Raw genomic sequence first — 24,446 nt, forward strand, 5'->3', positions numbered from 1 at the left:
ATATTTTCATGTACTGGGGAATTTTGACATTTTGGGATATTTTGGTACTATAATGTATCTTTTTTTTTCGAGTTAATGAAAAGATAACATCCAAAATACACATTTAGATGGTTATTTTACTACACTTTGCATCTGTAGATGTAAGTTTAAAGTTCATTTTTTCTAAATTACTTATACTTTGAGCCAGCAATCCCCACTTTACTGGAAACTACATACACCAAACTTTATTTTTATTCCTGTCTATATTCTGAAGTTTTTTGTTTTGTTTTTACAGAGGAGTGATGAAAAAATACATTTAAAATCCACTTTGTAAAAACAAAATGGAAAAAAAAGTAAACTGCTGGGTCATTATTCACGTATAAAACCTAATTTACTTTTTTAAACATCAAATTTCAAAATACTTTGAATACAATTTTTTTTTTTTTAAATTATCTTATAGTAAGTAGCCAACTGGGGAAGTTTCACGCTAATTTCACCCTTTCCACCTGCAGTGTTTCCCCTTAAGGAGCCTTCTGCCAGTATTACACAAACTACACATCCCTCAAACTGAAAGCAGTTGCGTAATGTTCTCTGAAGGGAGGTTTCTTAAGCAGGCTTTCAGACAAAAACAGCATGGGGGCTGCTTTGGTGGAGGGCTGTTTCTTCACATACCAGTGAGACATGAAATACGATCCAGGAAGTCCAGCTTTAGTTTGGAGAACCAGTTTTCGGACCCCCAAACAATGAACACTGCTATGGGTTTATGAAAGTCTGAATTTTACAACTCTGGAAAGATATTAAAGCAGCAACAATTTCATTAATCTGTGCAACAGTCGTGAGAGGTGCAGTGGAAATACTCAGTTCAAGCTACAACGTAATCTGGCCGGAATGGGGAGTTGCACATATTTGCACAACACAATACCTTACCATATGACGAAGTTGAGCCAGGTTCCACTTTTTTGATTGTTTTGCTAAAACCGTCAACATTGACACCCTGTCTGTTTAGACTGATGGGCTGCATTGTTTCAGAGAAGACTGAAAGTTAAGCAATAGTCACGCTACATATCTGCTTCAAATAATAGTTCCATTTTATTCCAGCTTTTTGAAGAATTTTCTGTTATTTTGCAGATTTTCTCTGTTGTGTTAAATTACAGATAACTAATACAATCACAGAAAAAGTATATTCACGTACACGCTAAATGTTAAAAAAAAAAAAAAAGACTGGCCGACTGCCGATAATAACCAGTAAAATCACAAAAAAAAGTTTGAGTTTACACATGGGCTTAATTTTTTTTTTTTTTTTTAAGTTTCCTTTGTAGGAAATGTAGGACAGTTCACCCATACTAGGAACTGAGAGTGAGGATTTCTTGAACTTGGCTGCACTTGTTCAGTTTTGACTGTTTTTTATTAAAGTCTTTGACATTTGGTTCTAAGCTCTTAAAAATGTTTGCAACACCAGATAACAGCTGCAAAAAATATGACAAATGATAGAATAGTCTTCTATTTAAAAAGAGCCCCATTCTGAACTGTTATGAGGGATACAGTGTTTTCTGTCATATCCACTATGCAATTTCCGTCCTTCTTACCCCTCAAGATTTTCCACATAGAAGAGCCAGTCAATATTCCAAATTGACCATTAAGCCACTGAAAAAAAAAAAACCAGTTCAAGTTCAATACAACATTCAATGATTTCAGGCTCTCAAATGTGCAGATTTGCTGCTTTTCTTTCATTCATAGGATTGTACATTGAATATCTTTGTGGTTGCACAAAACTAGACCTTTCCCACTTTTTTTTCTGATGGACAAAATGATTAATTAACAATAAAAGCACCGTGTCAATAACCAGAACCACACTGGGTGCCGCTTTAACCCTAACCCTGAATCTAAACTCTCTTCAGTTCCCCTGAGTTACCTGAACCCCCTCAAGTCCTCATCTGACGCCCTTCCAGAGACTCTGCCTCTTCTCTCAAACTAGGTCTCCATGTGCCATTCTTTCTCCTCTTTCATCCATCTCTTGTCCTAGGCCCAGTGCCCACCACTGACCAAGCACACAGAATAACCAATCCCCCTGCAGCAGAACCGGTGCCAGGGCCCCAAACAGAAGAAGGCTGGCACTGGTGTTGGCCCATTTTTTGCTGGGTAAGGGGGTTGGGAAACCTCACTGACCCAAAGCAATCCTCTTTCAGTGAGCTCATGAAGCTGCGGGGCTGCGGGGACTTTGGAGCGGACGGATTGGACTGCTGGGACAAGATGAGAGGTTTAAACTTCCAAAAACCCATTAGTTAGATTTACAACTTAACAAGCGCCTGTGATCCGTCTGAGAAATGTCCATGCAGGGGTCTGTGCTGGCAGTGGGGAAATGTCTCGCCTGTTTGGAGTTTATGTGTAAGTAGCATCTCTGTGTTTTGGGGCATATGGTCATTCACATGTGCGCTTTAGTCGTCCTTTTTTATGCGCAAAATCTTTTAGGAATTGATTTTCACTCCATCAGTGTTTCGTCTTTTGTGAACGATGCTGCAGCTCTCGTCCTCCGCGCCTTGTCTGCTGATCGAGAAAACAAGGTTTCTTTCTTTGCCACATCCAATGGAAAAAAGTCTCGGCCCTGAGGGTGGGATTTCGACACTGGGATCCAGTAGTGTTTTTATTTGGTTCCTGTAGGAATGTGCGCAGGGAGAGAAGGAGAGAGGAGTTTTTGGGTACAATAGAGCCGGGCCCTGCTGGAGAGTAATGATGGAGCTGTGAGTTTTCTCCTCTCCTGTTCGGTCCGGACTCTCTTCACTTCGCCTGCAATGAGCCGATCGGACACATACAGCTGAAAGGTCAGACCAGGTTTCTGTGTGTCTCTTCCATCTCTGCAGCGCGCTCACACCGAGACTCGCTGCCTGTTTCTCTCAAATAACTGTCTAATGTATCAGTCAACCCACTCCCCTCCCTCTCGTAAAGAGACCCCGGAGGATTTTCCTCGTAAGTCCTTGCCGTTTATGGGAACTGAACACAAAAACACACACATATGTGCCGTGGCGCAATGTCGATGCGCATGTTTCCAGAGTTTGAGCGGCGCGTCAAGGATCAGGCTTTGCTTTTCCGCACGCCAGTGTCAGCGTGTCCGTGATAATTTCATTACTGGGTCATTTGGGAAGCTTTTTGTACATTTTTGCACAATAACAGTATTTGTACTAAGTCACAGAAGTACAGTCTGAAGTATTTGAGTGTTGCTGTGTACTAATTTCACAGATGTTATACTTTTAACTCCACTAGATTTCTTGAGTTAGTAGCTACTTTGCAGATTTTACTTGCATTACTATAAAATAAACCACTGACATACAATGTAGTTACAGTAAGATTGACTATGCTACATATTAATGCATTCATAATAATAGAAATATACCTGAAAGAGTCTTTTTTGTGCATTTCTAAATTATGGCAACAGTACTTTTTAGTAAATTCTTCCACCACTGGTGAAAGCATGTTTGGATGAGTGCCTTAATATTATTTAAATGACGATTAGGAAAATATAAAATACAAGACAATCATATCAAGCTAGCAAAGTCAATACAAATACAAACAAATAACCAAAAAGCCCACTTTAAAAGAGTAAAGAGTGATTTTCTCAAGTGTATTCGAACTAAAAGAGCCCAAAAATGCCTGATTGTTGAGTTTGAACTAATAAAAACCCAAACACGGTGGCTGTGTCCGTAATGGCATACTAACGTACTACATACTTATTTTGACGTCACGTTTAGTATGAGTAGTACGTTAGTATGCCATTTCGGACACAGCCGATGACTTCATGGAGGGAGGAGGAACTTGTCCAGAAAGAGGTCACTGCACATGTGCAGGAGAGTTGATGTCGCAATAAAGGAGGCGTTGCTGATCCTTTCAAAGTCTCCCACCGGAGCAATAAAGATGTTTTCTATTGAATACACGCTGCTATTTTAAGAATTCATAGTAATATCCTCTGCAGTCTGCAGACGGATTTTATGTGAATGTTAATCGGGTGTGTCATGTATTTGGGACACTTTCACTTGCTTGAGACAGAATATGAATGTTGAATGAAGATGCTTTTTAAATTCTGCTAAGAAACTTGTTTGTGTGAATACAGATTGGAAAAAGAAATATCTAAGCTACAGCTAATCATCAAGGCAATTTGAATAGTTTGATGAGGTGCTGTTGTCCAGGTTTGACTGAATGTGTTTAAGTGCTCATTGTTCTCGAGTGTTTAACGTCACTAAGCTTTGGATGAATTCAAACAGAAGCTTTACGATGGGACTGACCGTGGTGTTGACATAAACTGGATGTTTGCCCTGTACAGACTGAAACAGGATGTCCTCTCTGGTCAGAGATTGGACAAAGGAGTCTCCCCACAGTTTCATGTGAAGGCTGTCATTCAATGAAATCACGTGATATAGTAGAAGTAAAAGTAAGTCAAAGGCGGCTGTGCTTTTTGTAACCTCAAGGGTGTGTCGTCATCCACAAGGCTGAATTGGTTGTGCTGAGTAATGTGGAGTAACTTCCAGTATTTAAACAATGTGAGTGACCGACATCACTGCTGGCACTGAGGTCATCGCTGTCATGAGAGAGTTACTAAAGGTTATTATAAAACAGATGTTGTAGCCTTAGTAGCAATGTGGCTCAAGTGATGCAAAAGCAGTCGGTTTTTCAGTCCACTACTTTGATTCAGACTGAAATATCTCAGCGGCTCGAAGTTGGATTGCCATTGAAGTTTCTACAGACATTTGTGGTTTTTTGAGTGCTATTAGGTTCACTTTTTATATGCTGCATACTTCCAGTCTATGTGACAGCAGGACCCATGGCAGTAGCATCTACTCAGACAGTTTTCATTTTCTCTCCTTTTACACTTGTGTGTGGCACTTAAAAAAAATCAGAGGTTCCTTGAAGTCATCAGGATTCATCGTCTGGTCACCATGAATGGTGTATCCCTCGATTTCTGCAGCCTTCAGCATGCAAGTTTTAAGGAAGTCCCCCTCAGAGTACGGCTTAGTTTAAGTTCCACATACCTGTGACTAAATATGTTGTGCCATTGTACAATCACTGTGATCAGTTGTAATGCACAATGCACACAAATAAATGTTAAACTGAGTCCTAGTGTTGTTGAAATTGCACTTACTTTAATCTCTGGTTGTTTCTAATTTAATTTTTAAAAGGACAGTTCATTACATATCAAGATTTTTCTAACATAATTGTTCTCCTTTGCACTAAAACGTCGGAAAACTTAGACTTATTGTTACTTCTCGGTAATTATGCTCTAAGTTCACTGGTCCGGCCTCTTTGAGATCAAATTAGGCCGTATGCGGCCCCTGGACCAAAATGAGTTTGACACCCCTGTTTTAAAGCATTTATCTGCTCCTTCCACCATCCCTGTCAGCGCGCACACATGGTTCATGTTGTTGTTCCTGCGTCGGTCCACGTGAGCACCGAGCGCTGCTTCCTACTGGCTGGTTCAGGACAAGAGAAAAGGAGGCTGTGGATGTTTTTTTTCTGTACACAATTAAACCCGAGACACGGAGAAGTGAAGGCAGAGAACACGGACCGTCTCCGAACGGCGTCTTTACGCAAATACAAGCAGGGGAGCCGTGGACGCTCCGCATGTCCGAGGGTCGCGGTGAGTCTCTGACATATTTTTTCCCCCTCTTCCTCGCTGCTTTGTTGGGGTTGAAGTTTGCCTCCCTGTGAGTGGAAGCTGCTGCTGTTGTTGTTTCCTACATCACTTTCTCAGCGAATTCCTGGAAAGTCGAGTGAAAAAAGGAGGAAACAGAAAAACACACATGAGGCTGAAGGATCGAGACATTCCGACTTATTATGAGCTGCATGTGACCAACATGTTTTCCTACATGGTTGCTGTGGAGATGTCCAGGAGAAATACTCAGGCAGGGTTTGGCTGTTTTTTTTCTTCCCACATTGGATTTTTCCATATTGTAAGAAGCTGCCTCATGGTCTTGAGCACATGGAGGCAGTTTCTCTTTATTTACACATCTGTGACTTTGAATCCATTCCAGATTCATTTATTTATTTCTTTTCTTAATGGGAAACTCATTTTTGAAGAAACATTTTTAAAAAAAATCAGTTTAGTAAGAAAAGAGCCAAGATGCATCATGGACAATGTGAATGTTTACTGCCTTTTTTCTGTTTAAAAGTTAATATACACGATATATGTTTGTTGGACAAAACAACACACTTGAAGCTGTGTTTTCTGATAAACTGGGAAAACAATGACATTAATCATGAGCAATACCAATGTATTCAATTTGCAGGGGATATAAAGTGTAAAAGTGTACATACATGGGAGATTCCTTGTGATATAAACAAGGAAAAGCTGTGCTGACATGGTGGGGGTTCAGGGTAACACGCATACCTCTGGAGCTTGACTGTTATCGCCACAACACAACACAACACGAGCTGCCGAGTCTCATGTTCAAGTCCATGACCTCATATTGGACTAGTTATGAGCTCAAACTGGTTTCTATTTGACTCCGTGTTCCCTTTCTTTGTCAAAAGGAGAATCAGACAGGCGTGCAAAGGTGCATCTTTAGGAGGGACTCAGGTGTAACTGGTTGGGTGAACAAACTGATTAAGCAACAATCCGTTCTGATCTTTGAGGGGGAGTCAGTGATCCTTTGTGATGTGTAAGAACACACACAGAGGTTGTTGCGTAACTCTGTGCCGTGGTTTCATGTGAGATGTAGACATTTACCAGGAAATGTGGTCGCTGAGGACGAACACCTTCAGAGGAACATTCCAGCATGACTTCAGACTTAAAAACAGGGATGTTATAAACCGCAGCACATGACTTGGTGTTCGCTCCTGTAGAGACTGAAGTAACTTCTTGGTCAGAGAATGCAGGTTTACATTTATTCATCACATGTAGATTATTCAGCGCTTTGTAAAATGTCTTAAAGAAAAGAAAAATGCCCAGATCAACCTTGAAATTTGTCTGCCAAATTTATCTGATGTCAAGTCCAAAACCCCAGGATATTTAATTTGCATACAAATAAAAGAGAGAAGGTTAATCAGTAACATTTGACTCAATTCTTTAAGGATGGCTAACATATAAAACACTTGGCTCAGTCTCTCAGATGTGGACATTTTTAGGTGTATATGTCATCATCTATGACAAACTCATTTTAAAGGTTCAGGGGCCATATTAAGCCCAATTTGATGTCAGTAAAATCATAACATAATAACCTATAAATAATGAGAACTCTGAAATTTTCCTTTTTTTTTAGTGCAAAAGGTACATTCTGAAAATCTTCACAGTTAATGAACCAACTGTTTACAAAACATCATGAAAAACCTTAAATTTCAATTTCAACAACAGTTTACCTCAGTTTATTATTTACACATTACAGCTTTCAGATCACAGAGTGCCTACAAAGGAACAAAACATTTATCACTGGTATAGTATTGTAGTTTATGATCAAAACGCGGGCCGCATGTTTGACAGCCCTGATCTATGACAATAAACTGAATACAGACAAATTCTCTAAGTTACCAAACATTTTGATAACTGAAGAAGTGTTATCAAATCATGTCATCATGTGAATATTTCCTGGATTCTTTCCTCCTTAACGGCAGTAAACAGAATATCTTCAGACAAAAAAACGACATTTTAGAACATTGACTTGGGCTTTTGGAAACGCCGTTTGAAAAAATGTCACCATTTTCTGACATTTTATAGACCAGTGAGTGAATTGGTTAGTCGAGAAAATAATCCATGGTAAACTTAATGGTAAGTCAATATTAGCTTTGTGAAATTTACTATTTTCTGTCACACTGTAAACTAAATGTTTAAGCAGCTGATTGAGAAAATAGCTGGCAGATGAACCAGGATAGTTACAGCTGCAACTCACTCACATTTGAGAAGCTAGAAACAGTAGCTGACTGACTGACATGAAGTGATTTAAAACAATGAATCAGTGATCATAATAGTTTGTTTGCTGCTTGCTGGCTGTTACAGCTTTCATGCAATTATGATAAAACTCCAACATCAACATGTGCGCTCTGTTAAGATGCAAAATTCAGTTTGTGTTCTTATTTGGGTGTTTGTTAGCTCTTGTTATTTTTGGCTTCATCTGTCAGCTTCCCAAGAATCAAAGAGCAGGACTTTCTTTCAAGAATCACTTTTCAGCGCTGATATTAAAGCCAGAACAATATGAGGAAAATGTTCCTTGTGTGATAACATTGTTGAGTGTTGCTGATGTAACTTGTGATAAAGAAATATTGAAGTGTGTATATTAGTTAGACAATCCCCCTCTGAATCTGAAAGCCTGCAGGCAGGTTTGAAAGGCATGTTATCTTTAAACACAGCTCCAAAACCGAAAGAGCCGCTGGATTTTCACCTTTCAGAGAGTCCTTGAACTGCTCGTCTTTGACTTGGAGTTATGTCTGGAATATCAAATACAGGCTTAAAATCATGACATTTAATCAAAACCAAAACTGCACTGTTTCCAAAAGATTCTGTAAAAACTGAAAGTTTCTGCCCTTCGTAGTGCAAATGTTTATCCATTACTGACTTGACTGTGACTAATGGTCATGTGAGAAAAATTCATACATGTTTTAGTCAACAGTTCATTCATGAGCATTTAACCAATTAACCCTCCTGTTGTCTTCATTTACAGGCACCAAAAAAACATAGTTTCCTTGTCTGAAAAAAATCCAAAAATTCAGCAAAAAAAAAAAAATTCCCTAAATTTCTGAAAATTTTCAAAACCTTCAGGAAGAAAATTCCAATAATTCCTTAAAAGTTTTATTTAAAAAAAAATCTCCCAAATTTGGCAAGAAAATTGTTGTAAATAATTTCAAAAAATGAGTAAAAATCTTCCAAAAAAAATCTAAAGTGATTACATATATATCGGTAAAACTTCCAATAACTTCTTTAAGAACATTCACAAAGATTTTTTTTTTTTTGTGAATGTTCTTAAGAAACTTTTGAAACTTTTCTTTTTTTCCCACCAAAAATGTTCAAAGATTTCCCACAAATGTTGAAAATGTGGACATCAGAAGTTTCACTGTGAAAATATATTTTTTTCTCTCCACATTTTCAAACTTTAAAACGGGTCAATTTTAACCTGCAGGATGACACGAGGGTTAAACAGAACGTGAATTTAAATAAAACGGAAGGAAATAAATTCCCCTGGCAAACTCACTCCGAGGATAGCTGGTGCTTTGTCTCAATAAGTAAAAGCATTTTTCTCATTTATTGCGTTTCAGGTAGTCTTTTGCATTGTGTTTATTGCACAGCTTTATATTGTGACAATGATGAGAATCAATTTTTTAATCAGGACTGTTATTCAAATAGAAATTCCTTGCAGATACTACCTCGTTTTGACAGCAGCCTCTCTCAGACCTTATGTAAAGCACTGCAGACAGGCGTTGGAATTGAGTCACTGTTTCATTTTCCTAACTTGAAAAACTGGCTTTCGTCATTGCTCATCACCACATGTGTAACATGTGAAGGCATGCTATCTGAGTGCTTATTCAAAGGTCCCACACTGTACTCTTTCTTTACATGTCTCCACAGTGACATGTCCGTTCAAAAATAATGCAAAGATACTTCATTTCACAATGGCAGTTTGGTTTTCTGGACTTTTATAGAGTGGCTTTAGTGCTCTTTTGATCTGAAAACCAACAAGCTGCTGCTGTTCCTGCCCCCTTCAGAAGGAACACACTGCCAGTTTGGGCTCTGCTGTTATTGGTTCGGTAGGGGTTACAGAGCTTTACCAGTCGGTACGAATTAAACCCAGGTGCTGAGAGGCCGACCAGTTGCAGTGGAACATTGAGGAGTGGCAGAAGAAAACTCTTTCACAACTTGACGGTTAACCACAGAACACAATAAAACTGGATTTTCACCCTACAGCACCTTTAGTTGGGTTAATGAATCATCACATTAAACCATATAATTATCTGGAAAAGTTCATCCTTTGTGAAACAGTGCATTAAAAACAGGGCTGGTGGTGTTGACTTTTTTGTCTGTCGTGTTGTCTTGTGGACTGGACATGTTTGAGCAGGACGCTGGAATGTTCGATAGATTAACGTACAGACTGAGACAAGGCGGTCATACATGCAGCGCAGGGCACATGTGCGTGTGCAGCCTGCGTAACCTTCTTATTGTCAGCCTCAGGCCCATAAAGATGTCCATTCACAGAGGTCGCATGATGACATCGTGAACAATGGAGGGGGTGAGGGGGTGAGGAGGTTGAGGAAAAGAACAACATTGAAGGGAGGAAGTGCAGTTTGAGTAAATTCACATTTGTCATTGGACATGCAGGTAACCAGAGTCATGCAGAGGGGAGAGGAAGATGCTGTGTTTGCTGCTGATGTCTCATCAAGTGTCTCACTTTTCCACAGGCTTGTCTTCCTCCTCTTGTTTGCCGAGTAAATACTTTTACACACACCAGCACCACTCTGTACACACAGAAAACACAACAGGACACTAATCTCTGTAACATGTTTCTCACCGAGTTCTACTTCAGCATGTTCAAATTAGAATGAAGCATTAACTGTTGAGATGAAGTGCTTTCAGCTTGAGAGGAAGAGTTTGATAGTGTTGAAGCTGCAACCAGCAGTCACTTAGCCTGGCACAGAGTTTGGAAACAGGAGCAGAGAGATAACAAACTCTCTGAAGCTCAACAATTGGTTGTTTTTGACATGGCTAATTAGAGCGTTTTAAAGATTTATGGACTCAGGTGCTGGCTAGGTTCAGGGGGGGGTTGTTGTGTTTGAAAAGTTTAGAATTATTCAAAGGGAAATTTTGAAATTTTTTTTCAGTCATTGTCCTTATCAAATATGTGAAAGAAAGCTGGCAAACTTATCATATATTGGCATACTTGTAGTCAGAGTTCTATTTATTGAATCAAAATGACATTTGTGATTTAAAGCTAGAGTATATTATGTTCTCCAGAAGTATTTTTGTTATGTTTGTTGAAGTCTATTTTATTTCCAACAGTGATCAATGTTAAAACTGCTTGTCCAACTGTACGTCTGCCTTTGTGCTCCTCCTGCCGCTTCTTAAAACTCTGGTATCTTGCAGAGTTTGAGCATCTGTCACACGTTAGTCATAGGGATGTTCATTATTATCATGTAATTGATTAGTTGCTGGTAAAAATTCAACCAATTACAATAATTATAACCGAAAAGGCAGAAAACGAAGGACGTTTGATAGAAAATGTAATTTAGAATAACTGTAGTACCTGATTGGGCCACCAGGGGGAGGGTCTTACTGTTTAAAACTGTAGCAACTCAAGCAGGTGATTACTTAGACGACTGTCACTTCCATGTTGGCAAGCAAAGAGCATTGTGGGCATTAAGCTAGTAAAGGGTCACCATGACAAAGTCTTGTGTGATGCTTAATGCCTACCAGCAAGAGCTTTTTTCTGTAGATAAGCTAAAGTGCACTAAGACTCTAAGCCGATAATCTATGCCAATGGAGTGACTGCGTTGAAGTGACCATTAAAGAACATAGAATGACATCCACTGAGATCATTTTCTGTAATCAATCAATTAAAATTTAAGATTAAACCACCTCTGGGTTTTTGTTTTCCTTTTGTTTTTTTTGTTTCTTTTGCATTAATTAGGTTTGAGATGCCCAACAAAACAACACTTAAAATGCTGTGCCTAAGCCTTTCTGTTGTAGGGAAAATCCTAGAAATAAGTGAGGATGTATACATGATTGAATATACCACTCACTGCCAAGATTTAAAGAGGCTCCTTACAGCTAATGCATTTTATACATCAGCTTTTTTTTAACCCCATCTGTGCAGTAAAAATGTGTGTCTGCTCTAGCTCAGCACAAATCCGTGTGTTTTTCACCATGTGAGTATTTCTCCCTGGTCAAAAAGTAGAGCAGAAGTTTTTACCAGCTGACTCGATTATTCCAACAAGTGAGCAGGCTGCATGCAGAAAGCAGATTAGAAATGAAGTAGGTTTTTAGCTTGTGTGTGCTCCTGTTGTCTTTGGATTCATAAATTCAGTGGAGCTGGTTTTGAGACGTCCACGGTGTTTGACTGTGTTACATTCAGGGCTCCTCTCATCCGTCGGCCACTGATCACTGACCCCCATAAAGATCAATCAAAAGAGTCAGTCAGATGATAAAACAGCTTCACTGGTTTCACCATCTGGCAGTTGTGCCAAGTGTCTGTAAAAGACAATAAATGTGCAGTTTGCAAGGTGTGTTCCAAGATTATCCTGCACAGAGGAAATTCACACCTTAAACTTTTATGTCAGTGAAGTAAAGGTTTACAGCTACTTTCATAGCTGGTTAATGATAAGACAGAGAGTTGTTGGCATTTCATTGTTTCTTTTTGTGCATTTCTTGTTAAATGCAGGAAATCCAGGGGAAAATGGATGGATGACTGACTTGAAACAATATTTTGGCTGCAGCCTTTGTTGTAGCAGTGTTGATAAAGACACTGTACAGGGTTGTTCAGAAAGAATGAACCGATTTCATTATACAATACTGTAACAAGGAAAAGCAATAGAAAACTCCAGCCAAGTCGCAAGTATTCTACTCACAATCAACTTTTATTTCCTGTCTTACAAGTGTTCAACGTGGCAATCACCTGCAGCACAGGCAACATCAATGCGATAAAATAATTCCTCCCAGACGCGTATCAGCATATCACGATCCACTAAGGTGATCGCTGTTGTTGCTCGATGTCATTTGATGACCTTAAACATCGAATGAAAGTTTATTGTGAGTAGAATAGTTGTGACTTGGCTGGAGTTTTCTATTGCTTTTCCTTAGTAAAATATTCCATAATGAAATCACTTCATTATTTTTGAGTAACGCTGTATGTCGCTCTTGCATATTGGAATTGATTCCTGTTGTCTCAGTTTAATTGATCTTTCTACCAGGGTTTGTACACACTTAGCTTTAATTCTTTTATTTCATTCCATGGAAAAAGTGTTTTTGTTAAAGACTCCATAGATGGAGAACAAGTGGAACATTTTGCCCTTGTTTCTTGCCAGTAAATAGAGCTGCAACTTACGATTTTGGTTTCATTTGTCATTTATTTTCTTTTATTGTTTCTTTGAAAAATAAAAAGGGTAGAAAGTGTTGCCCTTTCTCATGACAAATGTCTTATTTGTCCAGAGTCCAAAAATATTTAGTTTACTGTCACAGAGGAGTAAAAAAAGGAAGAAAATATTCTCATTTTAGCAGGTGGAATCACAGAATTTCATCTTCTTTTCTTAAAAAAGTTCCTTAAACCGATTAACAGATGATTGAGACAGTAATTTATTGTTTCATCTACCAGTGAGTTAACAGTTGTGAATCGCTGATGCTGTCTTATCTTTTAGTTATGTTACTTAATATATAATGTTTTCAAGAATAATTGAATCAAAAATATTACTAGAGTAATAGAATGCTTTATCACTGAGAGCCCCCAAAATCCTCACTGAAGGACTTCTAATCCGTTTCTTCAGCCGCCTGTGTTATAAAATGATCAGCATGTTCTGCTAATTCTGCTTCTGGCTCAGAGTGAGCTATGCTGTCTTTGCCTGGTTTTGTTTGAGGTAGACTATTTTCATATTCTAAGACTTCTTCTGTACTCTAAACACTTTGGTTTGAGTCTGTGCGTGTGTTTGAAGGATAATTAGCATTTTATTCAACTTTTCTGGTCCATGTCCTTAAACACTGAATCATCTGTCCATATTTCACTGCAGCACTCATATGCTTGATGAGCTTTCCTTTTTCAGATCTTTCAATCTCAGATCCAGTTATACTACCACATCCAAGTCTCAGAATGACTGTTCAAATAAGTGGCACCACATGATGTTAATGACCTGATTTCAAAATGGCTTTTTTTTCACATTGCAGAGACTTTTAGCAGCTGCTATTATTGACACAAGTTGTGGTCTTATGTGTGTTGTTTTGTGTGCTGTGGTGCTCTCCAGTCATGATGAATGCAAGAGTTGTGCCAGCGTGCATGCATGTTAGCGCGCAGGGTATTTGTGTGTGTGCATTTGTGTGCAAGATGCCTCATTTCCATCCAGTGCAGCGTGTAACAGCCATCCTTTGGCCCCTGTACTCCCAAGGCTGCAGCTCCACAAAGCTCACTTTGTCGCTGCTAATAGGCCGGGGCCTGCAGCTGGGGTGCAGTAAGCAGCGGCCCCCTCTTGTTGCTCCCACATTGCAGGAGGGGAGCCCCATGAGGCAGGAACAGTGCCCAGAGAGGCGTCAGGAAGTGTTTCATCCTCTCAGGTCTGATGAGAGAGAAACAAACTTTGACAAAGCACAGGCTGGTTAATAAACTTATCCAGGATTTGCTGTGAAAAATCTGAAATGTTCAGTGGCCTACCAGTGTGATGACAGTGTTAAAATCATCGTGTTTACTTGGTGTAGTTTCTATTATGAAACCAACTACAGTTTATGGTGCGTTAATGGTATGAAGAACAGCTTGTGTGTGTAGATGTTAGCTACACTTAACTTCTTTATGGGGAAAAGTATGCATTGTCAAAACAATGCACATTGCAGTTTTTAGTAATATCAAGTTTTATGCTGCAAATTGAAAGAAAAAAATACTAATATCATTATTAGTTTTTATCATACACACTTATGTGTTGAGTTTGTTTATTAACCAATATAAAGCTTATTTTATCTTTAAAGAATCCAAAGGTTTTAGTGCTCCAACAGTCCTTGAACATTGAATTAGAAAATTACATAGTACACCCAAAAAACGCCACAGATTTGTTTCTAAACACATTCTACGTAATTACTGAAAATACATGAAAAGACTGAACGATATGCTAAGTATGACTGTTAAGCTAATTGGTATTATCGTTGTGTTCAGGATTTTTTTTTAGTGACTTGTGTGCTCAATTTAGAACTTAGAAAACGTTTGCAACCAAATATACTGACAGCTTGTACCTTTCAGACATTCATACTTGCTACATCACTTTTAAAAAAGTAAGTGTGTAGCATGTAGTATGTTTGTCCTTCAGATACTCTTGTTAAATCTTGTCTGTCACATTAAAAATGTGTTGCTGTCTTCTGTTGACATGTAAGGAATGTTCTCTATAATATTCACCCTCGCACACTCGCCGTTTTTACATGTTTGCGTCTGGTCACAGGCCACTGCAATGTGACAATGCCAGGCATTCTTCAAATCCATGTCTGGGTACGTCTCTAGAGCAGCCACAATAAGAGATTGTTCTCAATGCCGGCTTCAGTCAACAAAAGATGTCACATTCGAGCGCTCGCTCATATGAATGCTGAACATTTGTCTTGTGCTCGTCGACCCACAGACGGACCTGGGACACGACGTCCAGAAAAGTGCTACAGCTGTGGACTTTAGCATGTCAAAGCGAAGAACTAAACCATCTAAATGGTGTTCAGTAAAATTCAACAAGAGAATTTAAAACACTTGTAATATTCAAAATGCACCAAGCATTCTCATGTTAGATAAATGTTTGTGACCGACTGCGCTCGACACCAGGTGGAAATCTGTTTGAACAGGTGTGGACTGAACATGAAGCGAATGCGCTCTCAGATTCATCTGTTCGTCATCCCAGATGTTTTTTTCTTAGTATGCTGTGATCCACAATGTGGTTGAATGAAGCAAGACTTAAGATGTTCATTTTATAAACCAACATTTTATTGACATTCAGGAGGTGTCTACAGCTTCATAGACCAAAGTAGAACTGGAGGAAGTTGTACCCAGATCTTAAGCAGTGAGAGGGTTTCCAATTTAAGAGCCACAGTCATGTTCTTGTTGTAAAAAAATAACGTGGAACCAGAAGACCTCAGGCTGCAGAAGAGCCCTGGTGCAAATGACCACTCCTGAATCTTTGATTGTAGTCTGACTTTAATGAGGAGCTGGTGTTGAGAAATCTAGACTTTGCTCTTGCGTTGGCATCTAATTGCTTGTGTTGTGTTCCTGCAGTGTTTCCAGTGTGGCGGGGGATCCGGGCCGGTAGCGGCGTCGGAGGTGGGTGGAGCCAGGGCTGGGGCCGCTGTTTGAGATGGGAGTCGGACGGTCCAGACCAAAAGGCCAGGTTACCGGTGTTTGACTACCCGGTCTGGTTGGTCCTCTGCCGCGGGGGGCGAGCCAGGCTGAGGGAGGTTTGTCAAAGAGGGAGAGGCGCCATCAAACTACCCACAGAAATGCTCAGCATCAAGCTCCCACAGCTCTTCGACATCCATCAGGTCCCCAAGGTAAGCAGCACATCCTTTGCAGGGTGATGGAGGTCTTTTGACAGGCTGTCATCTTGTTGTCAATACTAAATTTCCTGTGATGTACCTGTCATCACCTTCGGACATGTCTTCTGCTGTGCGTGAAGACGTGTCCGAAGTGTATAAAATGGTGAGGGTGAATGCAGTAGCAGTTAGTCAGTAGCCTGTTATTTAAGTTTGTGGTGGTTTCAGGGTGAAATATTGATTATGTTTAGTTGGTACACTGTCTTACAAAACCAGTACATGCAGAATAAAGCCACTCTAGATACTCTGATTCTCAAAAAACTTAAAGAATGTAGACTTCAGACCTACAGTTTTCAAAATCTCCGTTGCTATTGGAATCAGTGACTTCTGAGCGACAACTCCACACTGAAAATGATAAGTTTTGTTTCGCACTAAGGCAGTCCTGCTTGGTTCTTTTGGTGAATTAGCCATTTTAATGACAGTTGCTGCTTCCCTGTGTGCAAATGTTCCACCAAATAATTCCACCCGTTATTTCAGAGGGGCACCATCACAGCATCCTGGGCTTAGCACCACCTAAGATTAGTGAGTGGGTTAAAGAAGCACAAAGAATCCAAACAGTTTTTTTTCTGCTCTATAGCAGAATAAAGAGGTGCAACCACAACCAGAAGAGAAAGGTCTGGCTATGTGAAACTGCTGCTTTAAACACAGCTCTCTGTACCTTTTCGAAATAATTTACTCAAAACGACAGCAATGTAGTCTTGTAGTAATTATAGAGCAAACAGGATTTTTTTCATTTAAAGTGACTTTTATTATGTTCCTGTTGATAAAATGCACATCTTTGCATCTATAGCTGACTTCTTCATATGAAAAACCTGCCTGAAGATGTTTCTCATGCAAGCCCTAGTAGAGCTGAAATCATACCTACTCCTGAGCAAATCCACATCAACAGCCTTCAAAGATTTATCCACTAATTTTGTCAACTGGTGGGACAAACTACCTGTGAGCATCGCTGTATTTTTCCCAACTTTGAACTGGCCCAACCTAATAGAGGCAGCCACTAACTTATTTAGCATTTACTCAGTCGGCTCTAAACTAACTGATATCATATCAAAGAAGTTGTTATTGTGGCTGCATTTTGTTCAAACACATGCCAAACAGTCGAGTGTAAAAATTACAAACCGCACTTTGTATATCACTGCTCATCATCTAGGAAGCTACATGTTTTCATGCTACTTCCTCAACAGTTGTTGTGCTGGAATCACCTGTTACTTTAGTTCTATTAACAGAAAATCCTATGAAGTCAGGTCTGGTCTGCCCAGAGTCTGTTGCTAGCATTTCATGATAAAATAACCAGGTTCTAATGATGGAATATGCTGAGAATACTATCATTTTATGTCGATTTCAATTTTATTTAGAGTAATAAAGCTACAAGTGCATTTCCAATGATTGTTTAAAGAGTAGTTAATTTGCACACAGTAGACAGACAATGTGTGGTAGATAAATGAGGTAGCTGATTGGGGCTGAGGCTGTCAACAGGAGGTCAAGTCCTGCAGTTCAGGCATCTGTGTTGGCCTGCATCCACCCTGCTGCACTGACCTTATCTCACAAGAGTTGGTTATTGTTGGAGCAGTTTTTGTGTCACCTCTTCCAGCCACGACTTTGGTGTCAACAACTACAAATATGTCATCAATATTATGTTATTAAATGTAAAATAATCTTTAATATTCCAGCTCTTTTTGCGTTTATTACAAGCAAGCTATTTGCTGCTGCTGTCAGAAATGTACAACACCTCATTTCTCATGTGCAACAACTTGATCATTTTTGGCAATTCAATGTGAAGGTCAGTCAAAACCGTTGCAGTGACACTTTTTCTGCATCAGTCGGCGATAAAATATGAAGATGCAGCATTTTATAATACACGTGAAGGCACATAAGTGTAAAAACATTGTATTTGATAGGAAATAAATGTTACAAAAAAGTTGAAAAACCCTGTGAAAGTTGCAACATCTACAGAGCTAAAAAAAACAAACTCCACCACAGTTAGTTTGAACTGTGTAAGCTGACGTCTGATTCTCCTGCTAAATATTTACATAGTTGTTATCTTTGTTTATCTTCCCATCTTCCTTCTTAGTCCATCCAGTTTGCACACGCAGAGACGTTTTAGTCCAAGGAAACAACTTTTCACCACTTCCACAACATATGCAGTCTGTCAGGAATAACAGCATTCAGTGAGGCATGAAATGAAGAACTGAAGCTTCTGCTAAGGAGGAGAAACAAAGAAAATACACAGTTTTACTGCTCATATGTTACATTTCATTTGTGGAATTTTAGTTTGACCTTGTGTGGTCATCATTATTAAAAATTACTGAAACAAAACTTGGACCAAGAGAGATAAACCGTCTGCAACAAAGGATTGGAAGCAGACGCAGTTTTGTTTCATGGTCGTTATTGGCTGATGTTTACTGCAGATATTGGTTTCAGTGTTTGTCAGCTGGTTAGTAACAAGTGTTTAAGGTAATTTACAGACATATTAGCAGCAGTGTGGCAATGTAAATATCTAATTTATTTTGGTCATAGTTATTTTTCGACCAAATTTATAGACCCCCTTTGATGAAAATCTTTCATTAGCAATTTTTTTTTAAACTTGTTGACATGTCTGTGTGGTGTTTTTATGTGTTATTAGACACTTCATAAGTGAAAATAGCAGTCAGAAAAATTAATTAGCTTTTCTGCTTTAAAGCTACAATGTACTGTTGACAATCTCTAAAACCAAATTCGGACTTTTATATGAAGTAATCCAGAAGAGGCAGTGCTGTCAGCTTGCAGATTGCATCTTTCTACATCGTTAGCATCGGTTTCTGATTCATAGATAGATAGACAGCTGAACTGATTCAATATTACAAGTTGACTCATGCATGCCTCTGTAGTTTCACCGTGTTCGAGCAGAGTTGCCGGTGAGCTGGTGTGCTCGAGCTGCAGCGCGGGAAGGGATTATTTTCATGGAAAAAATTCTCAATCTGTAACTTTGCCAATGAGTGCATCACCATTAAAATTATTTGAAAATTATTTCGAGTATATTCTTATCCGTTTTCTGTTGTTTTTGTTTTTTAATTCACAAAAACATATGAATTTAATCACCGGTCAGTCACAAATTTGTAGTAATTCTTTCATAAATTCTATGTTTATTAGTTGTACTGCATTTTTCATCTTATTCATTTTTTTTTAATCTGCATTAATCCATAAATCTACACTGCTCTTACAAAATGAAACTCCTGGGATGTCGATCTGTTCAGTTGGGAAACATGAATGATGGTGAATCCCCCTCTCAGCAGGTTAAAAATGTGGGTTTCCATTGTCCATTCTTACAGAATTTTGTCCTCACTTAATTTCACGTTTTAGATCAATGCTTAAGTGTTCCCTGAAACTACTTTGAAAATTCTCTAAATGTAGTTCCATTGTGGTTCTGGATGCTGTCTGCTATCTGCTCATCTCTCTTTGGTTCAGGTGAAAATCTAATTTTTTCTCCTGAAGGACCAGCAGGGTTTTCTATGTGTCTGCTCACCTGGACTGTGTGTGTGGTCCTCAGGTGTTTAGGGAGGACAACATCATCTCTGGATACCGTCACCCGCGGAGCTCAGCGCTCGACTGCGTCCTCAGCAGCTTCCAGATGAACAATGAGACCATCAACATCTGGACCCACTTCCTGCCGACATGGTGGGTGTGTTCACAAACATCCATCACACCTTCATTTAACGTGTTGCAAGCAGTTCAGTCAAATGGCACGACATTTCCTGACATGTGCATTTTAATTCCAGTATTATTTTAGGTCTAAATCAATCTTAAAAAATCTAAATTACATACCTGCATCTATTTCCTAATCGCAAAAATGAGAAGAATTTTTTATCAAATTCCAGGTTATGATGAAGGCCAGAACAATTCGCAATAAAATGATCCTGTTTTCCCTTCAGCTGTGTAAACATGACAGAGTTTGTGAGGATCAGTAAAAGCCGGAGGACTTTTGGTTTTGATTTGAAGATGTAATTCTTTAAATTCTTTACAGTGCTGGAGAGAATATAAACACAAGGATAGGATGTGCAGTTGAAATTCTTTTAGATAGGTGGAAAAACAGCAGACAGGATTCTCAAAAACTCAATAAGCCTAAATCTGAATACACAAATATGTCCGAAAACTCTGACAGTCCCGAGCAGCGTGAGACGGTAAAAGTTTGTTCTTTAAGTGAGATGAAACGTTGCTTTGCAGGTACTTCTTGTGGCGTTTCTGCGTTCTCTGCTCCACCATGAACTTCCTGACCGACAGCTACACCTGGCCCCTGCTGGTCTACATGCTGCTCATCTGTGTCTACCCCTTCACCTCCAGCTGTGCACACACCTTCAGCACCATGTCCTCAGAGTCCCGTCACATCTGCTACTTCTTTGACTACGGAGCTCTCAGCCTCTACAGCCTAGGTAAGGCCTGCTAGTCCAATCCCTGCAATATACAGTTTGATTCTGATATTTTGGCTTCCATGCAGAAAAGAGGCGCACAAAACTGAGAACAAAATAGATTTTGCCAACATTATTTTGAAAAAATAGAATCACTTTGTATCACTCTCCATAGAAGATAAAACACAATTTAAAAATGGCTGAAAAAAAGCCTTTCTCTTATAGTGCAACGCTGGCAAAAGCATCCACATTAGTTTTTGGCAGTGCATGACTTTCAGATCTGGCTGTGCACTCATCATATAGAGGTTTGTGCTGCTGATTGAACTCAGCAAATAAATTAGTCTTGTAGCCTCGTGTGGTGGCAACAAGTGCAAGACCTAACATGACAGTAGCTGATCTTAGTCAATGCCATCCTGTCTGTAGCTGAAATATTTGCCTATTTGCAATCAAATTTCCTTTTTTTTTTGGTGTTTCTTGCTCGTTTTGCTGCTTGTAAACAAAACTTTGTGTTGTGCAACTTGATGGCAACACCTTTGACCAATCGCACTTGAAGCACTTTTTGCACTTACTACAGGTTTTTCCTTATGTCTGAATTCTTGCTTGTGTTGTACGTCGCTTTGGACAAAAGCGTCTGCTAAATGAAATTGTAGAAGGTTTAAATAAAGGAAACTCAGGTTTTTATTGTCTGAGCTTCCTTAACAACTTTAATTCATGACAAGAAGCATTAAGTTTGTATCAACAAGGCAAAGGGGAGCAGATGAAAGGGAGACTTTACAATAAAATATGACCAGTTATACTCACCGATGTTCTCTTTTAAGCACCTAAAACTTCTTTGGATGGTGCCAAATATTTCTCTATGCGTTTCAAACCCTTAAAAATTGCGATACATTAGATGGTTATTGTTCCATGATAATCTCTTGCAGCCCGACAACTCAGCAGTGTTTTCTTTTTTGTGTGTGGTATTTTGTTGCCAGGTTTCACACATGGACCACTAACTGTATGTTTACAGAAACAGGGGGCACACAGACTTCCCTTTAACTGTTGCCTTCTCTTTATATTGTCAATTGAAAACCTCCTAACTTCCCAATGTTTAGATTAGTTCTGGTCTGTACTGGAGAGAGCAGTTTGTCCGTGGTTGATTTCCATGAAACGCTGCTGACAGTTTGATCCAGCGGCAGACACTTTGTTGAGAATGAAGTCTGAATGACAGCTGCTTTATTATTTTGTCCTTAACTGCAATAATCTATCTGAAGCAATGCACACATATGTCATTTTAGAGGAGCCCCAGAGACGAAGTATTTCTTTCTTTCTGTGTTGTTTTCCTGGCAAATTCCACAACCGTAATATTCAAAGCACTGCTGCATACATTTGCCTTTTATTATCGACTAGATGTGATCAGGACACGTCTGATTCCCGTATAATCTCAAACCTCAAAGTAATCTTTCTGCTTTCTGCCTCTACGTGATAAATAGTTTGTTTAATGGCCCTGTGGCCCAAACAACTGGTTCTCTTATGAGTTCTATCTCTGTCTGTGTGCACCTGCCTGCACACAGTACAGTAGTCTCATCAAGGGAGGAGCAGAAACATACCTGTCTTTTAGGAATGCAGCACTTGTTGCGCACATGCTCATTTCCAGTCTACCTGCCTATTTACAATCAAGTTCATACACGTGCAACACATTTACTTAGTTTGCACTTGACCATGAGAACTGTGTATTGTGTAACATGTTGCATAATTCAGAGATGTCTGGGCATTTCAGATTATTTGTCTTTAAGGGTGTGTTTATGACCCCTGTTGCATTTACAAGATCCCACCTGTAGGACATCAGTCAAATGTTAACAAAGCTTTACTAAAAGGCATGTCTTAGACGATGTGGCCCCCTGGCAGCCGGATTCCTAATCCACCATAAAGCTTCTTAGTGCCAAGATTTACCCAGTTTACAGTGTTCAAAAGTCCATCTCAGGGATAACTGAACTGCAGGGGGCTTTTATCACTGCAGGACAAAAAAACCCACAAAAATACCGGACGGGCTGAGGCAGAGCTTTGATTTTTTTATTGTGAGGTTTCTTTTGGACCAAACAATCTCTCTGCAGAAAAAGATCAGCGCTGTACTTTGATATAAATTCACTGTACACTGTGTCACGCTCACTCTATTTGAGCATTTTTACCCCATTTTCTGATATATTTGATTGCTCTCACTTATTTTTTTACAAAGCCCGAAGGTATGCAGCTCCTCCTGCTTGAAGGGATAAAAAGAAACATTGAAACTGCAGCCCCTTAATAGTATTAAATAATAAAAGCTGCACTGTGTAAAGTTTTAAAGTGTTTTTACTTTGGCGACTCCAAGTGGCCGTTTTAGAAAAGACACTGTAATATTCTGTGTTCGTGGTGGTTTTTAATACTGCATAATGCATAGCTTTAATTTTGCTCTGTTTTGGTATAAATATTTTTTTATCTGTTTGTTGAATTGTGAGTCCAGATAAAATTTATTTACCACTGTTTTGATAATTTGTTATTCATTTATTCAGCAAATATGTTGAATTGTTGAGTCCCACCTTCATCGTTTCACACATTTGCTGTTTTCTGTTTGTTTTGTAAAAAAAAATGAATGTTTTTTGGTTATTAGAAAGCTTTGTGCAGCAGAAACATGCCTTGTGGGTAAAAAAAATAACTGTAATGGCATTTTTTTTTTGCATTATTTAATTTAATTTAGAAAATAATTATTAAATGGATTGATAGTGAAAATATTCCATAATTCCAGTCATGTTTTCATGGTTTAGATGTGCTACAGTGTCTCTCTCTTCTATCCCTACTCTTCTTCCTTAGTAAATATCTGCCATGTGTTGATTTGTGTCACAAAATTGTGCAGCCAGGATTCATTTGAAGGAGAAAATCAAATCTCCAGACACCATCCTGGTTGAATAATATCTGAAAAAAATGAAAAGATGCACCAAGATTAGCTTCAAAGTTGCCTCATCATCTGGTGGCTCTTTCTGTTTGTATTCAGGCTGTGCCATAAGCTACGGATACTATGTCATGCCAGACTGCTGGGTGAACAGTTGGCTCCATCAGCATTTTGTTCCCATTGCCATCGGAAACACGCTGTTCTGTACCAGCCTGTCCTGCTACTCCAGGTAAGAAGCTGCTGAACTCAGGCCTGCATCGAAAAGTTTGAATGTTTAAGTTTTGGGTTAGTTTAGATTTTGGAATGCAGAATGAAGGTAAACAGATGTACTTGGGGAGCTTTGATATACATTTTCCGTGTAACTTGAGTTTTGAATGCAGATAGCCTCTCTGCTTTTGCGTTCCATAAGAGCGACAGCTTCATGCCCAAAAGATTTTGGTGTTTCCCTCAGGCCTGCATTCTTTCTGTCACGGAAAGGAAACGGCATTCAGACTGTCATGTGACACTTAAAGTTCTCCACTGAAAGCCAGACAAAGGAAATTCTTTTAGTCTCAGCAGCTCTTGCATACACGGTGACCCACTGCAACTCTGCAGCAACAAGAGAGACCCGTAAGACTTTAACCATCCAAACCCCAATAAGATTTTGGGCATTTTTTGTTCCTGTCACCTTTTTACTCGTTGTGGAATCACTTTCACTTCATTATCAAGTCTTGCAGCTCTGTATGGAAACAGCACAACAATGACTAGAAGTAGAGAGAAATTTAATAATGTCTTTTGTGCAGTATAACACTTATGTCATAAATTGTCAAGTATGAAAAACGGGTGAATTTCTCAGATTATTCTTTTGAAATTTTTTTTAAAAACCCTGAATTATCATGTGCAACATTTTTCCAAGTGTGCATAAGTGTTACCAATGCTGGAAAAAAAGTAGTGACTCCGTGCACGATAGATATTTTACTACTTACAG

General features: G+C 39.1%; 1 protein-coding gene across 3 annotated transcripts in view; it reads left to right on the plus strand.

Annotated features, from left to right (window-relative positions):
* Positions 1-2,132: 2,132 nt before the first annotated feature.
* paqr6 (progestin and adipoQ receptor family member VI) overlaps positions 2,133-24,446 on the plus strand; it is a 29,966-nt gene continuing 7,652 nt past the window's right edge. Inside the window, exons 1-5 of one of the 3 annotated variants that reach the window (XM_051956286.1) lie at positions 2,133-2,364; positions 15,879-16,150; positions 19,719-19,846; positions 20,393-20,598; positions 23,582-23,708. In XM_051956286.1, the coding sequence (XP_051812246.1) occupies positions 2,304-2,364; positions 15,879-16,150; positions 19,719-19,846; positions 20,393-20,598; positions 23,582-23,708 (794 nt within the window). In that variant the 5' untranslated portion in view covers positions 2,133-2,303. Of the gene's footprint in view, positions 2,365-2,610; positions 2,799-5,468; positions 5,603-15,878; positions 16,151-19,718; positions 19,847-20,392; positions 20,599-23,581; positions 23,709-24,446 lie in introns of those variants that run through there. The other 2 variants (XM_051956288.1, XM_051956287.1) reach the window with 2 other exon arrangements.

This window comes from Acanthochromis polyacanthus, chromosome 12, assembly GCF_021347895.1.
Source record: "Acanthochromis polyacanthus isolate Apoly-LR-REF ecotype Palm Island chromosome 12, KAUST_Apoly_ChrSc, whole genome shotgun sequence".
NCBI classification, from domain to species: domain Eukaryota; kingdom Metazoa; phylum Chordata; class Actinopteri; family Pomacentridae; genus Acanthochromis; species Acanthochromis polyacanthus.